Here is a 16,907-nt window from a genome sequence, read left to right on the forward strand (position 1 = left end):
ACCCTGAGAACTGCATGCATCTGGATTTTCTTTCCCATAGTCCAGTTGTTATTCCATTAAACCATTACTATTGGTGCATTTGAGATATTTTCCTTTCAATAATACTTAAAATTATGTTCCTGTCTTCAGTTAATTCTTGGATAATCAGTTGTATTTTTTCTGCTTTAGTCATTGGAAACCTTTCTGAAACGTTTTCAAGCTTACTTTCTGAAAACTGAGCTTCTAGTATTGTCAGTATCAGCTAAGCCGATTACAAGTAGTTCATTTGACTTTAAGTAATGAGAGAGAGTTGAAGCATGCATTTCGTTATGCAATAAAAGCAAACAACGAGTATATGGAGATTCTCCAGAATCCTTTCTTGCATGAAATTCATCCAATGTGATTTTTCTTATGTATGAAAGTTAATATGAAATGTTAGTGACATTTTAACCAAGAGGAGTAGAAGAGATTAGTGTACTTAATTCCTAACTGTATTTCATTTTTGTGGGTATTTGTGTTTTGTTTTCTAGTGGCTTTTCATGGCCTCCCACTGAAAATCAAGAAAGAACCCCACAGTCCATGTTCAGAACTTGGCTCTGCCTGCAGTCAAGAACAGCCCTTTAAATTCAGCTATGGAGAAAAGTGCCTGTACAATGTCAGGTAAAGCAATCAGGTGTATAGAGAAGGCCTGATGGTTCTCATTGAAACACAATTCCAGCATAATATAAAATCTCAAGTCATATTTTATGAGTGACATCTTCAGCATATAGCAAGCTAATTAGGTTATGTGTTTAGCAGAACTCGGAAGGACCATTTACTGTCTGATTACATACTTTCAGAATCATTTTAATTAAAGGTCAAGTCAGAGACCTATCTTTTTTTTTTTTTTTGGGGTCTTTGTTGCTGTGCACGGGCTTTCTCTAGTTGCTGCGAGTGGGGGCTACTCTTCGTTGGGTTGTGCAGGCTTCTCATTGCAGTGGCTTCTCTTGTTGCGGAGCACGGGCTGTAGGCGCGCAGGCTTCAGTAGTTGTGGCATGCGGGCTCAGTAGTTGTGGCTCACGGACTCTAGAGCGCAGGTTCAGTAGTTGTGGCACACGGGCTTAGTTGCTCTGCGGCATGTGGGATCTTCCCGGACCAGGGCTCGAATCCATGTCCCCTACATTGGCAGGCGGATTCTTAACCACCACGCCATCAGGGAAGCCCCCAGAATCATTTTAAAGCAGTCATTTTTATCCAAATCATGAGTTGCTTTTCTACTGTAGTGATGCACTATGGGATTGAAAAGCGGGTCTGGGGACTTCCCTGGCCATCCAGTGATTAAGAATCCGTACTTCCACTGCAGGGGGCACTGGTTCAGTCCCTGGTAGGAGAACTAAGATCCTACATGCTGTGCGGTGTGCCCAAATAAATAAATAAATAAACAAGGAAAAGAGAAAGGTGCTTCCTGTGTCTCTCTTCACTTAAAAAAAAAAAAAAAAAGAGAGAGAGAGGTTCTTACTTTGCATGCATGAATAGCTACTGAAAGTTCTCATTAGAAAGCATTATGCACTTTAGCTAGAGTGTGTAGGAAAAAATGAACCATTTGGCAGGTCTAAGCAGTACATTAGTTATCTGACAGGTTTTGCAGATGATCTATAAGATGCATTCATGGACAATTGCAGTAAAGTTAGAACTTTATAAGGCTTAGCAGAGGCTATTATCTATTAAAAAGCCAGTTGTTCCTTCGGATGATAATAAAGGGTGGAGCAGTAGAAGTGCATTGCTCATTTGTTGGAAAATTTGATAACATGTATGTTCATTAAAAACCCTTCATAGTAAATTGCATTCTACTGCTTTTCATATCGGTCTCTAATTGCGTACGGAAAAAGTTGGCTCTGTATATTGTATGTTATTACTCTCAATTATAGTAGAGACGTACGTAGTTCTTTAAAGGAGTTAGTTTAGAAACTTATAAAAATGATTGCAAATATTTGTGGTCTTATAAATTATGTTGATTCAAGTTCATAATACATTATAATCCAAAGGAGTCTTCTATTTCCTCAGATTTTTTTTTACATATATTCTCTTTTCTTTTTGTGGAATAATTTTTTTTTCCTTTTTTTTTAAATTGAAGTATAGTTGATGTACAATATTATATAAGATAGAGGTGTACAAGATAGTGATTCACAACATTTAAAGGTTATACTCCATTTATAGTTATTATAAAATATTGGCTATATTCCCTGTGTTGTACAGTATGTCCTTGTAGCTTGTTTTATGCCTAGTAGTTTGTACCTCTTAATCTCCTACCCCTGTGTTGCCCCTCTCAGCTTCACTCTCCCCACTGGTAACCACTTGTTTGTTCTTTATATCTGTGAGTCTGCTTCCTTTTTGTTACATTCACTAGTTTGTTGTCCAAGATATTTAAGATTTGAGAAACTTCGATTTGTGCAGTCTCACAGTACCTGACCAGTGCTTGGATATTCTATCACTATTTGTTCTTGCAAACTTGTCTTTTATATCTGCTTTTCTAGGAGGTTCACCAGAGCCTGAAATGGTGAGGCAGTTCAATTGAACTGCAAAGCCTTTATAAAACAGATCTCTCGTAGAAGCCAACTATTAAAACATACTGAGTTCAGATAAAACAATATTGATCAATCTGAGTTTTATTTTTATCGTGTTTTTAATTTTTGCATTTTCTCCTTAAGAGTACTGTGTAGTCTCAGAGTAATTATTTAACACGTGGAGGAATTTTTAATTAATAAACCAAATAGGTATAGAATTGCCATTGCATTTTAGCATTGATCGGAAGTGTGACTATGAAATAACTGCTGCTTTATGGACGTATGAAGAAGAAAGACACATCTGACTTTCATAAATTAATGGTAGAAGAATTACCTGAATATTTTGAGGTTCTTCGTGGGGACCAATAATTCCCACAGTGATATATGGATTAAGTTTTGTTATTTCCATTTCTATACAAACAGTGTAACTCAATACAGCATTTCATAAGGGAAAAAAGTAATATTCTAGGACAGGAGATGTATCATTTTGTTCTTTTTATGTGGGAATGAGACAGGTGAACCATTTTATAAAAGAAGTGGGTTCACATTCAGAAATATTGGTAAGGGAAATAGGTAGAACCAAACATAATATGAGTTCCACTGACTTTGCTTTAAAGCAAGCAAGACTTATGCAGCACATACTCCTTCACGTCTATAAAGTATTTTTGCACTTGGATGTTGTTCTGTTGTATAGATGGTGCAACAGGGTAAATTATTACGTTAAGTCAGTTTTTTTTTAAAGTTTCTTTTTTAAAGAAAAATATATATTAATGAATGCTTTTTATTTTAAAATGAAATACAGTATTTTAATCTAGAACATCTTTTTTTGTTCAGAAACTTAAGTAAAATTTGTTTTCAATAAAGTATTTTTTAGATTACAAAAATTAGTTAAATCATATTCCTGAGAGCTACGCTAAAGAAAGCAACTTAAATTCATAATGTATATAAAAACAAGCTTACTCATTTTATTATTTTGTAATTGTGTTCAGAAGTTAGACGATGATAACAGGATTTTACTCTTAAGAACATTATTTTGTACCTATTCTTTTTTTTTTTTAATTAATTAATTAATTTATTTATTTATTTTTGGCTGTGTTGGGTCTTCGTTTCTGCGCGAGGGCTTTCTCTAGTTGCGGCAAGCGGGGGCCACTCTTCATCGCGGTGCGCGGGCCTCTCACTGTCGCGGCCTCTCTTGTTGCGGAGCACAGGCTCCAGACGCGCAGGCTCAGTAGTTGTGGCTCACGGGCCCAGTTGCTCCGCGGCATGTGGGATCTTCCCAGACCAGGGCTCGAACCCGTGTCCCCTGCATTGGCAGGCAGATTCTCAACCACTGCACCACCAGGGAAGCCCCCTGTACCTATTCTTATACTCCAAGAAAGTTTAAAGATATCAGAGACATAAATCTTTATTAATTTGCCTCATAAACCTTTATTATCCTATGTGAGGAAATTAATGCCAGGCGTCATTTATTTTACATTAAAAAAATGACAGTAAGGCAGAAGCATGGCCTTCTTAGAGTTCTACCACAAATAAAGGCGAGCCAGGTATGATCCGCATCTCGTTAAACTGATGTTAGTTCTTATTCTAAAATCTTATGTAATATAGAAGGATTGGGCTTCCCTGGTGGCGCAGTGGTTGAGAATATGCCTGCTAATGCAGGGGACACGGGTTCGAGCCCTGGTCTGGGAAGATCCCACATGCCGCGGAGCAACTGGGCCCGTGAGCCACAATTACTGAGCCTGCGCGTCTGGAGCCTGTGCTCCGCGACAAGAGAGGCCACGATAGTGAGAGGCCCGCGCACCGCGATGAAGAGTGGCCCCCGCTTGCCGCAACTAGAGAAAGCCCTCGCGCAGAAACGAAGACCCAACGCAGCCATAAATAAATAAATAAATAAGCAAATACTTTAAAAAAATATATATAGAAGGATTATAATATCAGAAATATTTAATGAGCTAGAAAAGATCTATGAAACTTGCTTAAGAAGACATATCAAGAATAGATGGATGCTGAATTGGGCGATTGGGATTGACATGTATACACTGATGTGTATAAAATTGATGACTAATAAGAACCTGCTGTATAAAAAATAATAATAATTAAAAAAAAGAATAGATGGAAATAATATGCTACTGCTTTCATTGACAGAGATGTTCCTTATACTGTGTTGTTTGTATGTGTATTAAAAATAGATGTTTTATATTTATGCTGTTGCCAAGTTATACATTCATTATCCTATTTTCTTTTTAAGTGTGTGACAGTTTCAAAGATTACATGTTCTAGAGCTATGGAAACCAAAAAATACGAAATTCCAACTTCCTTAAGACTTCAGCCAAAAATATTTTTTCTTCCCTTGGGTTGAGGGAAAAAAAAGTTTTAATTGCTCCCAAGAAGCACATGTTCTCTTTTCTTTCATTCCTTGGGTAGTGCCTATGATCAGAAGCCACAAGTGGGAATGAGGCCCTCCAACCCCCCAACACCATCCAGCACCCCAGTGTCCCCCCTGCACCATGCGTCTCCCAACTCAGCTCACACTTCGAAACCTGACCGCGCCTTCCCAGCTCACCTCCCTCCGTCGCAGCCCATTCAAGACAGCAGCTACCCCATGGACCACAGGTAACTGCAAGTACCATTTAAAAAAAAATTTTGGTTGGAGTATAGTTGATTTACAATGTTGTGTTAGTTTCTGCTGTACAGCAAAGTGGTTAAGTTATACATATACATATATCCACTGTTTTTTTAGATTCTTTTCCCATATAGGCCATTACAGAGTACTGGGTAGAGTTCCCTGTGTTATACAGTAGGTCCTTATCAGTTATCTATTTTATATGTAGTAGTGTGTATGTGTTAATCCCAGTCTCCCAGTTTATCCCTTCTCCCACCCTTACCCTCTGGTAAATGCAAGTACCATTTAAAAAAGCAAAAAACAAACCAAAAAAACAACTGTTTTTAGCATTCGTAGAAGAAATTCCTATTGCTACCAATTTCTAAGACCTATAGTAAATTCAAGGGGAGTGTATTAATTTTGCACATCTGTGCAAAATATTTTTAGGAAGAGCTTGCCCTATCTTTAGCTATAAATAATTTGTGGAGAAGGTCATTTATAAACATTCCTTTATAAACATTTAAATTGGTTGCTAAAATGGAAAATTAATCTATATACTGACATTTGAACATTTCCCTTTCGCTTTGCTTGAATTAAATTGCTTCACTTAAACTTTAAATCAGATCATCCCATTTTTATGAGCATATGTGTGTACTTTTTCTATAAAGTTAGGAGACTAATTTTAGTAGGTGGCTTACAGAATTAGGTTCTTTACCTTAGATGAGTGGTTTAGCTGTACATAGTTTTGCAGAAGAAAACTTATTTGATAGAACTATCTTTCCTCCTTTCCAAGTGATCAATATTTAATGTCAGTAGAGGCATGACCCTGAACACTGAGAATATAAAGAGGTAGAGACTGAACTAGTATTACTTAGAAAGGAACAAGGCAAGACACAACATAGAGCTAGAGAGAATGTTACGGTGGGTAATTCTCGACTCCTAGAGATGAAAAAAATTCGTATTGAAATAAAATATTGGAGGACCTTTAGGGGCCTTAATAATACAACTTAAAACACAAGTCAATTATGTATAGCATCCTTTCTTCCCCTTCTACCTTGTACTTATATAGAGTGAGTGGTGTGCTGGTAAATGGTTAACAACGGGCTCTCTGGGAGAAAACCCAAGGACCTTGATCTACAGCATTCTCTCTATGAGAGAAAACCCAAAGACCTTGATCTATAGCATTCTCTCTATGAGAGAAAACCCAAAGACCTTGATCTATAGCATTTGATGAGTCTGGATGTAAATATTGCCCCCATGGCAGACTCCAGGCTATCACTGTGATAACCCTGAATGTGGAATTGCAAAGAGATGTGTAGTAACATGCCATGAAACAGTATCTCTGCCAAACAGATACAATAGACATAACCTCTAGAGCATAATTAGTATAATTAGTAGTAAAATGTAGTAAAAGAATTAGGAAGTGATGAGTTTTGAGTGTTTTCTGCCTTTGTTTTAAATATAATTTTTTAATAATTATAAATTTACATAATTTAATTCTTAACAATGGCTGTGTTTAAGAGTTGGCTCCCAGAATTCCTGAAAATTTAAGAAGAAGCCCGTGCAAACTGGCTCTGACACACCATTATAAAAATAACTCAGCCAGAGGAATCTCCCAGATCAGCAGAGGAAACCAGAAGATGTGCCACTGGCAACTTTCTGAAAATAAGGGAATACTCAGATCTGCTTTTTATAGGTTATTTAATGGGACTCAGTCTCAAGTTCAGTAACTCTTTTGATATGAAGGTAAGATGAAAGCATTCTTTCCAATGTGAGACCAAGTAATAACTTTCCTACCTTGGTTTCCATCCCTGAGTCCTCTTGTGCTTTAGTTATGAAATGCTTCCCATTATCTTTCCCTTCTCACCCTGTGGACTTGAGACTTTGTCCGAGTGTAATGGTATGTGCATCTGTGTAAACAGTTTTGTAAATACAGATGAAAGACATCTTATTGCCGGGTGGGCCATTCAACAGATGCACATTGTGCAGGGCTGAAAGGGAAAAAGAGGACGTCAAAGAAAAGCAAGTTTTGTTTTGTCTACTTCTGGTGACTTCCCAGAGTTCTTGATCGCTCGTCTCACACCTCAGATGAGGGCCAGAATTAGAGATTGCATAGTCGGGTGCTCTGTGCAGAATAGTTCTTTCCTATGGAAGGTGACTGCTGAACAAGCAGTATGGCTGTTTTTAGGTGACCTAGCTTGAAATGCTGTAGCCAAATCCATTTTAGTTCCTCTACTTGAAGTCAAATATTTGAGACTGAGAACAGCCGGCCCGGAACCAGGAGAGGGAAGCTCAGGGTCTTTTCCCACTGCCCCCCACTGAGTGTTGAGGACAGCACCAGCTGGCCGATCCCAGGAAAATCTCTGAAGCCGTATGCTTCTGAGGAGGATTTCTTGGAGAGCTCTAGCCAACAAATGACAGTCCCTCAGTTATAATTGGCAAATTTGCTCTGGGAACAGATCCTTTCCCCCAAATAGCCCCATCCAGCCGAGGCACCCCACCTCACTCTGGGAATGCGTCATGGCCAGCTGGGCTGCACCCCGCTTCCTTTCCTCAGCCTCGTTCTGCTCCTTGGGCCAGCCCTTTGGCACTTTTTCCTGAACCCACTGTGCAGGAGCCCTGTCTCTTTTTCTCAATGTTTCCCACCACTTAAGACACTGTTTTTCTTTACCCAGGAGTTCATCAGCACGCTCTCCTTACCCATGAACTCTCTCCAGAAAGCTTCCGGAGTCGCTTTCTCTTTACAATTGGTCATAAGAATGATACCACAAACTTGTAGTTTCTTATGAAGCACGTGTGTTTGATATATTCGTGGTCCTCAGTGAGTACCAACTGGAATCATGTTGACTTGTGAAAACAAATGGCTTGATTTTTCAACAAAGCTTTTAGTAGAAGTCTTATTATCTTCCTTTGAAGGCTTCCCAAGTGAGCTGGTTTCTTTTTTTAACTTCAACTTACAATTTTCGGATTCATTCCTTGACAGTTCTTAATGATAATTTGTTTCTTTTTTTGGCTAATGAAATAAGCAAGAGAAGGGAAGTGAATGCAGTGCCAGTCAGCCCATTTTGCTAGATCTGAGTTTCTAAGTTTATTTTCTGCAGGTGTAGGTGGAATTTCAGTGCTTTCCATGGCAGCCAGAGAGGCTAGAGTTAAATCACAGGGTGGAGTGTTCTTAGAAATGCTAAAGCAATTGCCTTGCCATTCTTTCGCTTTTACCTTGTTTTCATTTAACGTTACCAAAATTAAATGTTAACTTTCCAAATTAAAGTCTGAGGAATGCTTTTGGGGGCTGGTGCGGGGGAGTTAATAGGCTTACATTTGCTCATAGAGATGTTGGGTAGGTTATTTTTAAGCACTCCTGGGCATTTTTAGAGCTGTTAAATCTTTAATTAATCCACATCTTTGCCGTGGGTCAATGATATTAGGATGAGAAACACAGAACTGAACGAGGAAGTGATTAGCCAATCAGTACACAGGATAACCAAGAAGGAAGGAGCGTAGAGACTCACTCTCAGCCTTCTGCCAAGGCCTCAGAACTTCCTTATGACCTAACAGCACGACCTGTCCCAAAGCTATGTGATGCATGCGTGTTCCTTCCATCATTGGAGGTCTGCTGTAATATTTTATGCTTATTTTTATCAACCTGATATTTTGTTTGAAGCTCTTGGAAGCCAGTGAGTTCTGTGTTGCTGTTTGACAGTAAAGAAGTAGTCTTCTAAAACTAGCTTGGATTTCGGTCTCTATAATATTTCCCAGTTTAATTTCTCACTAGAATACAGTGTTATTTAGGACATTGTTGAAGAGGTAAGAGTCCTGCACACTTGAGAAGAAAGTCATTCCCTTCTTGCTCCCTTGATAACTGATGGTAAGGGAAGGAAAACCAATAAGGAAGTTTTTATTTGGTTGATTTTGTTTGTTTGTTGGTTGGTTAGTTTGATAACAGAATTAAAAGTTGGAAGCTGCAGTTTGAAATCAGATTCTTTCTGGTTCCCCTGTTTTGTTTTGTTTTGTTTTTCTTGTCTATAATTAATTTGAGACCCTCTTAATAAGGAAATCTGGTAAATGATCCAGTTGATTTCTAGTTGGGCATTTTAACTGTTAGAGTGTGTATTTCTTGCAAACACTACAGTGCTCTCCTAGCCTTCCTCGAAGCACATCTTTAACTTTTTGTCGTGTACTGAAATGGTGCTGAATGGAACTAATTAGAAGGGGAACACAAGATGTATTATGATAAGAAAGCACAGTGCTACTGACCCAGGAAGGAGATATCTAGTCTTTGTTAAAGATTTACACTTCGGGTCAGCTGGTGTCATGTTCATTAACTAAGCAGTTAAAAATCGTGCCAGTATTTTTAAAGGGTATTCCTTGTTACTATTTTATTTGAAACATGCTCTCTTATTTCCCAGATTTCGCCGCCAACTTTCTGAACCCTGTAATTCCTTTCCTCCTTTGCCGACAATGCCAAGGGAAGGACGTCCCATGTACCAACGGCAGATGTCTGAGCCAAACATTCCCTTCCCACCTCAAGGCTTTAAGCAGGAGTACCACGACCCAGTGTATGAACACAATACCATGGTTGGTGGTGCGGCCAGCCAAAGCTTCCCCCCTCCTCTGATGATCAAACAGGAGCCCAGAGATTTTGCATATGATTCAGGTAGGCCTGTGCTTTAAGTTATGTTTAAGATATCTTTTCACTTGCTTGTCAGTTTCATTAGTGTTGGCCACAGATTGGGTGGCTCCTGACCATTTTTTGGTGGAATCTTTCTGATTTATTCCTTCTTTGAATCTTTCTCTCTATGTGAAGGGTTGGACTGTCAAATCATTTCGGTATGAGCCGATGGGTGAAATAGTGTCTAGAAATGAAACCTGTCCAAAGAAGAGTACAATTTGTAAAATTACGCACACTCTCAGCCCAAGAGAGTAACATGATCATTCTTTTCTTGATTCTGGGCTTTCTTTCCATTTGCTCCTGCTGCACTGTTTAATAGCAATATTTACAGAAAGCAATATTCTTCTGTACTGAGTAACTTTTTGCTTATAACTGTTTGTTTGTTTGTTTCTTTATTCCTGTGGCAAGATTCCAAGGGTCCAGAAGTAAGGATTCTTCCATATTGGGAGAGGAATAGCAAAAATAGCAATAATAGAGCTTAGCTCTAGTCTCACTGAGCCCGAAAGATCTCACTAAATAGTATGTCAAGATGGAGAATTGGGGTTTCCCGAAACTAAAAAGCACTTATGTCTATTGTTAATGTTACCACCAACTTTGCCAATATTTGACCTTAAGAACTCAGAAAAATTACTTAACTATTCTGTGCTCATTTCTCTTGTTATAATCTCAAAATCAGGACACCTGCCTCAGAAATCTCAGGAATTTGGGGAAAAAGTATGAAATAAAAGCTAATGCTTCTAAGAAGGGCACCAGGCAAAATATTACTAACGTTATTGTAAGCATGGTCAATAGATGGTTGTGGACTTAAAAATATTTGAAAACAATGTGACCTCCTTTCATCTGGATGCAAAGTTATGGATGTTCTTTATGAAGGAACTCTTGCTTCTCTAGGCATAACTCTGCTGAGTTTTTCTATCGGTTCTACTTGACGAAAGAAAATTGTCTCCTAGTCTTAAGTTTCCAACTTGCGTAAAGTTACCTGTTTTATTATAAACTGGTCTTAAAGCTCAGCAAGAAGAAGCCCTACCACTGAGAGTCTCCCTCTGGCCACCCTTCCTCATTGGGCAAGAAGTTGAAAAGGACTAAGGGGAATTGCCCACTGAGAGGCTATACCTCTACTTCTGGAAGGTACCCCAGCTACCCAGGACCCATGAATTCCCTGCCCAGCCAGCCATGAGTCCACTTCCAGGGCCTGAGCAAGTCTGTCCCAGGCCTAGTTTTCTGAAGGCAGATCACACTGTTCCTGTGTGTACCTCTAGGTCCAAGGAGGTGGCCAAGGGACAGCTGTTTGTGGGAGGATGCGGATGAAGCTTGGTTGTGCCCATATGTTTGGTGTGTGAGGCCCCCATGGTGTGGAACAATGTGGGGTTGAGGGATAGGAAGAGAGGCAGGAAGGGGGTGGGGTGGGCTTGGGGTCTGAAGACTGAAAACTGGCTCCATAATCATCCTCGTTCAGCACTAATCCTAGAGATTTTCCCAAATTCTAGGTTTGGCCTGGCCTTCCAAGTTGTTATTTTGTTATAGGTTCAACGAATAGGAGGAGAGAACATATTTATTTATCGGTTTGTTTGGCTGGTTTATAGTTTAAAAATTTAAACATATGGTGTGAGAGACTGTACTTGAGTGCTTGTCCCAGGCCCTGTAATTTGGAGGCGGTCCTAGAATGTACCATAGTGTTTACACTTCAGAACCTTTTATGTTTGTCCATGATTTACGGGCATAATTAAGAACCCTGCACTACAATGGGCTTTATTATAGATACTTCTCATTTCTCTCTGCAAGTTTCTAGTCCTGTTAACTGATGTTATCCTTACGCTCCAAACCAAATTTTAATTTGCTGCACAGGTTTTTGAATTCATCGTGATTTCAAGAAACTTTACATGGAAATCAGTTAAAATAGCCCAAATAATTGATTCAAAAGGACTTGTAAGGCATAGCATTTTTAGAAATTTCTTGGTGTTTTTTAGAAATGTTTTTATATGTATAATCTCAGAAAGATTATCATTGAAATCATTTTCTTGATTCTGTGGTTTTCCATACATATATATATATATATATATATATATATATATATACACATATACACACGTATATATATATATATTCCTTATATTTATATTGTATATAAAATTATATATAACATCATGTTGAAGACGTGTAACTTTTCTTAAGAAGATGTGAACCAAACAAGAAAAAGATTTAAATAATCCATTGAGGGCAAAAAAATAGGAACTGGGGCTGTGAGGTTCAATTGCATTATTTGTGGACCATATATAATATGAATTTCAGAGTCAGCCACAGTCTGACCCTCAAAAGCACAGATTCAGTCACTTCTAACCGAAAGAAGGATAGTCCATTCCTTAGCTCAATCTGCTATAATAAAATACCATCATTGGGAAAGCTGAAGTAACAGACATTTAACTTTCACAGTTCTGCAGGCTGGGAAGTCCAAGATCAAGGTGCCAGAAGATTCATTTCCTGGTGAGGCCTCTCTTCCTGGCTTTGCAGATAGCTACTTACTCACTGTGTCCCCATGCAGCAGAGAGAGGGCTCTGGTCTCTCTTCCTCTTCTGTTATAAGGACACTAATTCCACCGTGCGGGCCCTACCCTCATGACCTAGTCTTATTCTAATCACCTCTCAAAGCCCCCGCCCCCCTCCAAATACCATCACTTTTGGCATTAGGGCTTCACAATGAATTATGGGGGACACGATCATTCAGTCTATAACGGTCCAGTATCCTATTTTAAAGGTACATAGGACATCTCTTTTGTAAGTTGCCATAAACCTTGCAAATGACTTGTGGAATATTTGTTTAATATTTGAGAAGCTGTTAATTTATGTTACTTTCTCCCCTGTAAATTATATTTCAGATTGCTAAAGTTGGACAACACCTTTGAATTCTAATTTCAATATTGCCAATAAGATACACTTCAGTTTCGCTTGAATAGTTAAATATAGTAAAGTTGTATCTTCTGGATGGATGTGGTCTAAAGAACTGTAGTTACTGTGTAACCAGGGCAGATGAAAAATTAACCTGTGTGTTTCAAAATATGTTTTACTGGCCACCAAATTGCTGCAATTAAGTTGACGCATCTGTATACGTCATACATTGCCGTCAACAAGTACGATCTCCAGATGTTTTGTTTTGTTGTCATTAGTTCTTTCATCCTTGCTGACAGAATATTAAATAACCTTTTTAGGAAATCTAATGTATTTATCACTGAATCATTAAGTTCTTTGTTCACTTATTGATGTTGAACAAGTAGCACATTAGAAAGTACTTTATGTGACTTAAAGACAATGCAAAAAACATTTCATAGTCCATTTGCTCAGCATCTGTGATCCAAAGGTTGTCCTTTAAGAAGGCCTCTACAGCTCGTTCTTGCTTAATTCAATATAACATAAATGTTGTGAAAATAAAAGAAGCTTTGTAAGTGAAAAGGTAGCATGATTATGCTCTAATAAAGCCTGACATTAATTACGATATGGGAAATGGAAGGTCTATTAGTTATAATTATAATTACAGGAATGCAATTTCAACTGCTGAGTATTTAAGCTAAAAAATTGCAAAATATTATGTTAGTAGAGTAGAAATTTTTATTCAGGAAAAAGGACCCATCTTGGATCAGAAGACACTGAGGAGATAAAAAAAATTGATATTTAGGGCCAATTTGGTGAACCAGTACAGTGTGATCATGATTATATGATACTAAGTTCTCAACAGTCCGATTGCATCTATTATTGTTGTTTTCCTCCTCTGTTTCTCTAGCCTAATGGTGCTGCATAAAGCAAGACACAGGTTTTTTGTTGGTTGGTTGTTTTTTTCTTGAATCCAACCGGATTCCCCTCTTTTGCCCCTATGGCCAAGTGACTACGTAAAAAGCGTTGAATAAGCATTGTGCGCTTCATATGGATGCAGTGCTCCATTTTCATAAAATCGTGGCTATTTTCCCATTTTCATGCTCGCATGTGAGGTTTTGCAGATTCAAAATGCTCAATGAAGTAAATATTTTAGATACTCACAACAACATATTTTATTAGAGTTGTACGTGTTCGTTGATTCGTCTTTTGTTTTGGTTTTGGTTTTGCATAGCTTCAGGTAGTATTTTTAGGAAGGTGGTGGGCACATGAAACTAAAGTTTGACTTAAGAAAATATCAGCACACAATGTTCATGTGCTTTGATTAGTAGGTATTTTCACTCTCAGAAAATTATCTTAAGGAAGGGGAGACGCAGGATGAATGTTTAGTGGGGGGAGGAATATTACAGAGTAATTGAATGGTAATGTAAGTTATGGCTATCAATAACAAATATTATGCAGCCATTAGAAGTCAGGTTTTTAAAAAATATTTAGTGAAATCAGACTATTGAATAAAAAAAATTATAAGTGTAAAGCCCGACTCATGCAAAATAAGACTCAGGACAGAAATAATGTGGTTATATATGCGTGGTGCTATTATAGGCAATATTTATTTTGTCTGTAAAGTGCTTTGTCTTTCAGTAGTGCTTACGTACTGCTTTCCTAATCAGAGTACGTATTATATTTTAAAGTATCAACCAATTTAGAGTTGAAGAAAAAAAGTGTCCAAATTAATCACATCAGTCCTATAAGTGAAAAGGATGCTAAGTTAAGGATGACATAGTTGCATTCATTGCAAACCTGACTTTCTATTCGTTTGTTTCCAGGACTGCCTTAGAGAGGGAAGAGAATGAATGTGCTACTTGGTGGGTTTCAGGTTCATCCCTGCACTGTCCTTGCAGTCCCATCATTTAATGCTATTACGTTCCTTTGCATTTTTGGGGTGTCTTAAAAATCTTAACCTAGGAGTTGATTGGAGGGGGTGATACATTAATAAGGTGTTTTTAACACTCAGCGCCTATTCTATTACTTTAATTAGTTTAAAAGATACCTCCCAGCCCTGTGGTGGAGCAATTTAAGCTAGGAGCTGGGAAGGAAGAGGGGAAAGAGAACTTTCAGAGACAGAATAAGGTTTCTGAAGTAAGAAAAAGGGGGAAAACGTATGCTTGGAGCTTCGGGAGAGGAGGAAGTAGTTGTAGAGGGTAGGGGAGAAAGCTGACATCATGTTTTCTGAAGAAAAAGTTTCTGTGTTTTTTAATTGTGTTTTTCAGGGCCGTGAGTCCTGGTACTGATGAGGCCTTCTTTCAGTTTGGAGGCATGTCGCATTTATGTGGTAGTAAATGTTAGCATTATTTTCAATTGGGAAATTGACGCAAATAGCTGTTTCATAGAATCATAAATCTTTAAACTCATGAAAGCTCTGGGGTATCACCTAATTCAGCATTCCTTCTTTACGCCCTATTGTACAGATAAAATGTCCGAGGCTCATTCAAGTTAACTTACCATCAGTTACACAGGTGTTGTGTGAAACAGCCAAAACCAGAACCAAGGTTTTCTTATTCTTAGTTTAGTGTACAGTCCACAGCCTATCTTTCTATATAATTGTCCAAAATAAAGTACAATATATCTAACAATATATTATTTATCCTTTTCTCTAATTTTTAGAATGAGTATTTGCCTATGTTTTTTAAAAGCTCTATGTGACCCAGGGCAAAGAAAGCATTTGCATTAAAACTTAAGGTGTGCTTCTCCTAATGTGGGGGTATTTGTTTCACATTAGACAGTCCCCAAATTTTATTCTAACTGTTAGGTGCTCACTGCTGTAAGATAGGAAAATATAAAACTTCAAATGATATTTCAGATTATAATGCGTTCTATTTCCTTTTTAAAAATACACCATAAACATTATCAAAAATCGAGATTGTCAGAGAAGTAACTTTTCCTAATAGTTCTTCTGGAAAAGGCTGAACAATAATTAGAAGGAAAAGTAGCAAATTGATGGCCTAGCCAGCTCTAAAATTCTTTGATTGATTATATAAACTTTGAGTTTGTCTGAGCCTTCTTTCTTATTGGACTTCACTCTTTGTTAAAACACTTGATAGCTTGATGGCTTAAAATTTAACTATAAGAGTCATTTTTAAACTTTTGTCAGCTGAATCTATTTTTCAGCAGAAAGCTTATGAAGGACTGCGGTATCTAAAACAGATACGGGACTTCCCTGGCGGTCCAGTGGTTGGAACTCCACGCTTCCACTGCAGGGGGCGAGGGTTCGATCCCTGGTTGGGGAACTAAGATCCCACATACTGTGTGGCATGGCCAAAAAATTAAAAAACAAAACAAACAAAAGAACATATAAGGAAAGCTTACATTTGGAAAAATAAGACGGGCTTTTTCTATCTTTCATTTTTAAATCCTAGCAACCCTTCCCAAGTTCTCCATATACTTCATCACCTTAGGACTTGGATGAAGGCCAATAGACAAACCTTCAAATTTAGAGAGTAATTATCTGTACTTAGCATGTAGAAAAATTACATGTAGGCAGAGAAATGATAAAATAAATGCACAATACTTAGCTCATGTTAAATATGTTAAAACTAGGAATACGTTTAACTTTCATCTGTGAGAGCTGACAAATATATCTGGTACTCACATAGGTCCAAGCTGGCACTGTAGTCATAAGAGTTAAATAGTTTTGCGTTTCTGAAATGGCGAGAGAAGATTTTTATGTTGTAAATGTTATTCTGTGTTTTGCTGTGTTGATGGGTACTCATCTTAAATAGCAGAGAAGATAGCGAAGTAATTCCTAATGCTGCTCTTAGTGAGCATTGCTTGGGATTCCCCTTGCAGAATTTAGAATATGGTTTTAAGGTTAAAGTTATAGGATGAAATCAGTAGATAACAGAGCAAGAAAAACATAATTGTTTTCTGCAGCCACATAGAAATATGAGTAAATAGTGCTTTATGTGTTTGGAGATGATTTGTCAGGGCCTCAATCAACTGGCTCAACTTGGCACAAAATTACAAAAAACCAAAAACCAAAAACCAAAAGACACCAAAATTCAGAAGGCAAAATGTACTCAGTAGTTTATTTCTAAACTGTTACTATTATGATTGTTACTACTACTACTGTAGTAATATCTCATCAATTCTGTCATCAGGATATATTATTTTTTAATGATTTCTTATTATTTACTTTTTAAGAGGAGATATATATTTTAGGGAAACTAACCTCATATGTATTTTATAATAGATGT

The 16,907-nt window shown here is 37.8% G+C and overlaps 1 protein-coding gene across 7 annotated transcripts in view; it reads left to right on the forward strand.

Moving 5' to 3' along the window:
• Positions 1 to 16,907, forward strand: part of ETV1 (ETS variant transcription factor 1) — a 95,159-nt gene that overhangs the window by 49,886 nt on the left and 28,366 nt on the right. For all 7 annotated transcript variants that reach the window (XM_068550580.1, XM_068550581.1, XM_068550582.1 and 4 more), the window contains 3 exons: positions 510 to 639; positions 4,947 to 5,135; positions 9,531 to 9,778. In XM_068550580.1, the coding sequence (XP_068406681.1) occupies positions 510 to 639; positions 4,947 to 5,135; positions 9,531 to 9,778 (567 nt within the window). The remainder of the gene's footprint in view (positions 1 to 509; positions 640 to 4,946; positions 5,136 to 9,530; positions 9,779 to 16,907) is intronic.

Source organism: Eschrichtius robustus, chromosome 8 (genome assembly GCF_028021215.1).
Source record: "Eschrichtius robustus isolate mEscRob2 chromosome 8, mEscRob2.pri, whole genome shotgun sequence".
Lineage (NCBI taxonomy): Eukaryota > Metazoa > Chordata > Mammalia > Artiodactyla > Eschrichtiidae > Eschrichtius > Eschrichtius robustus.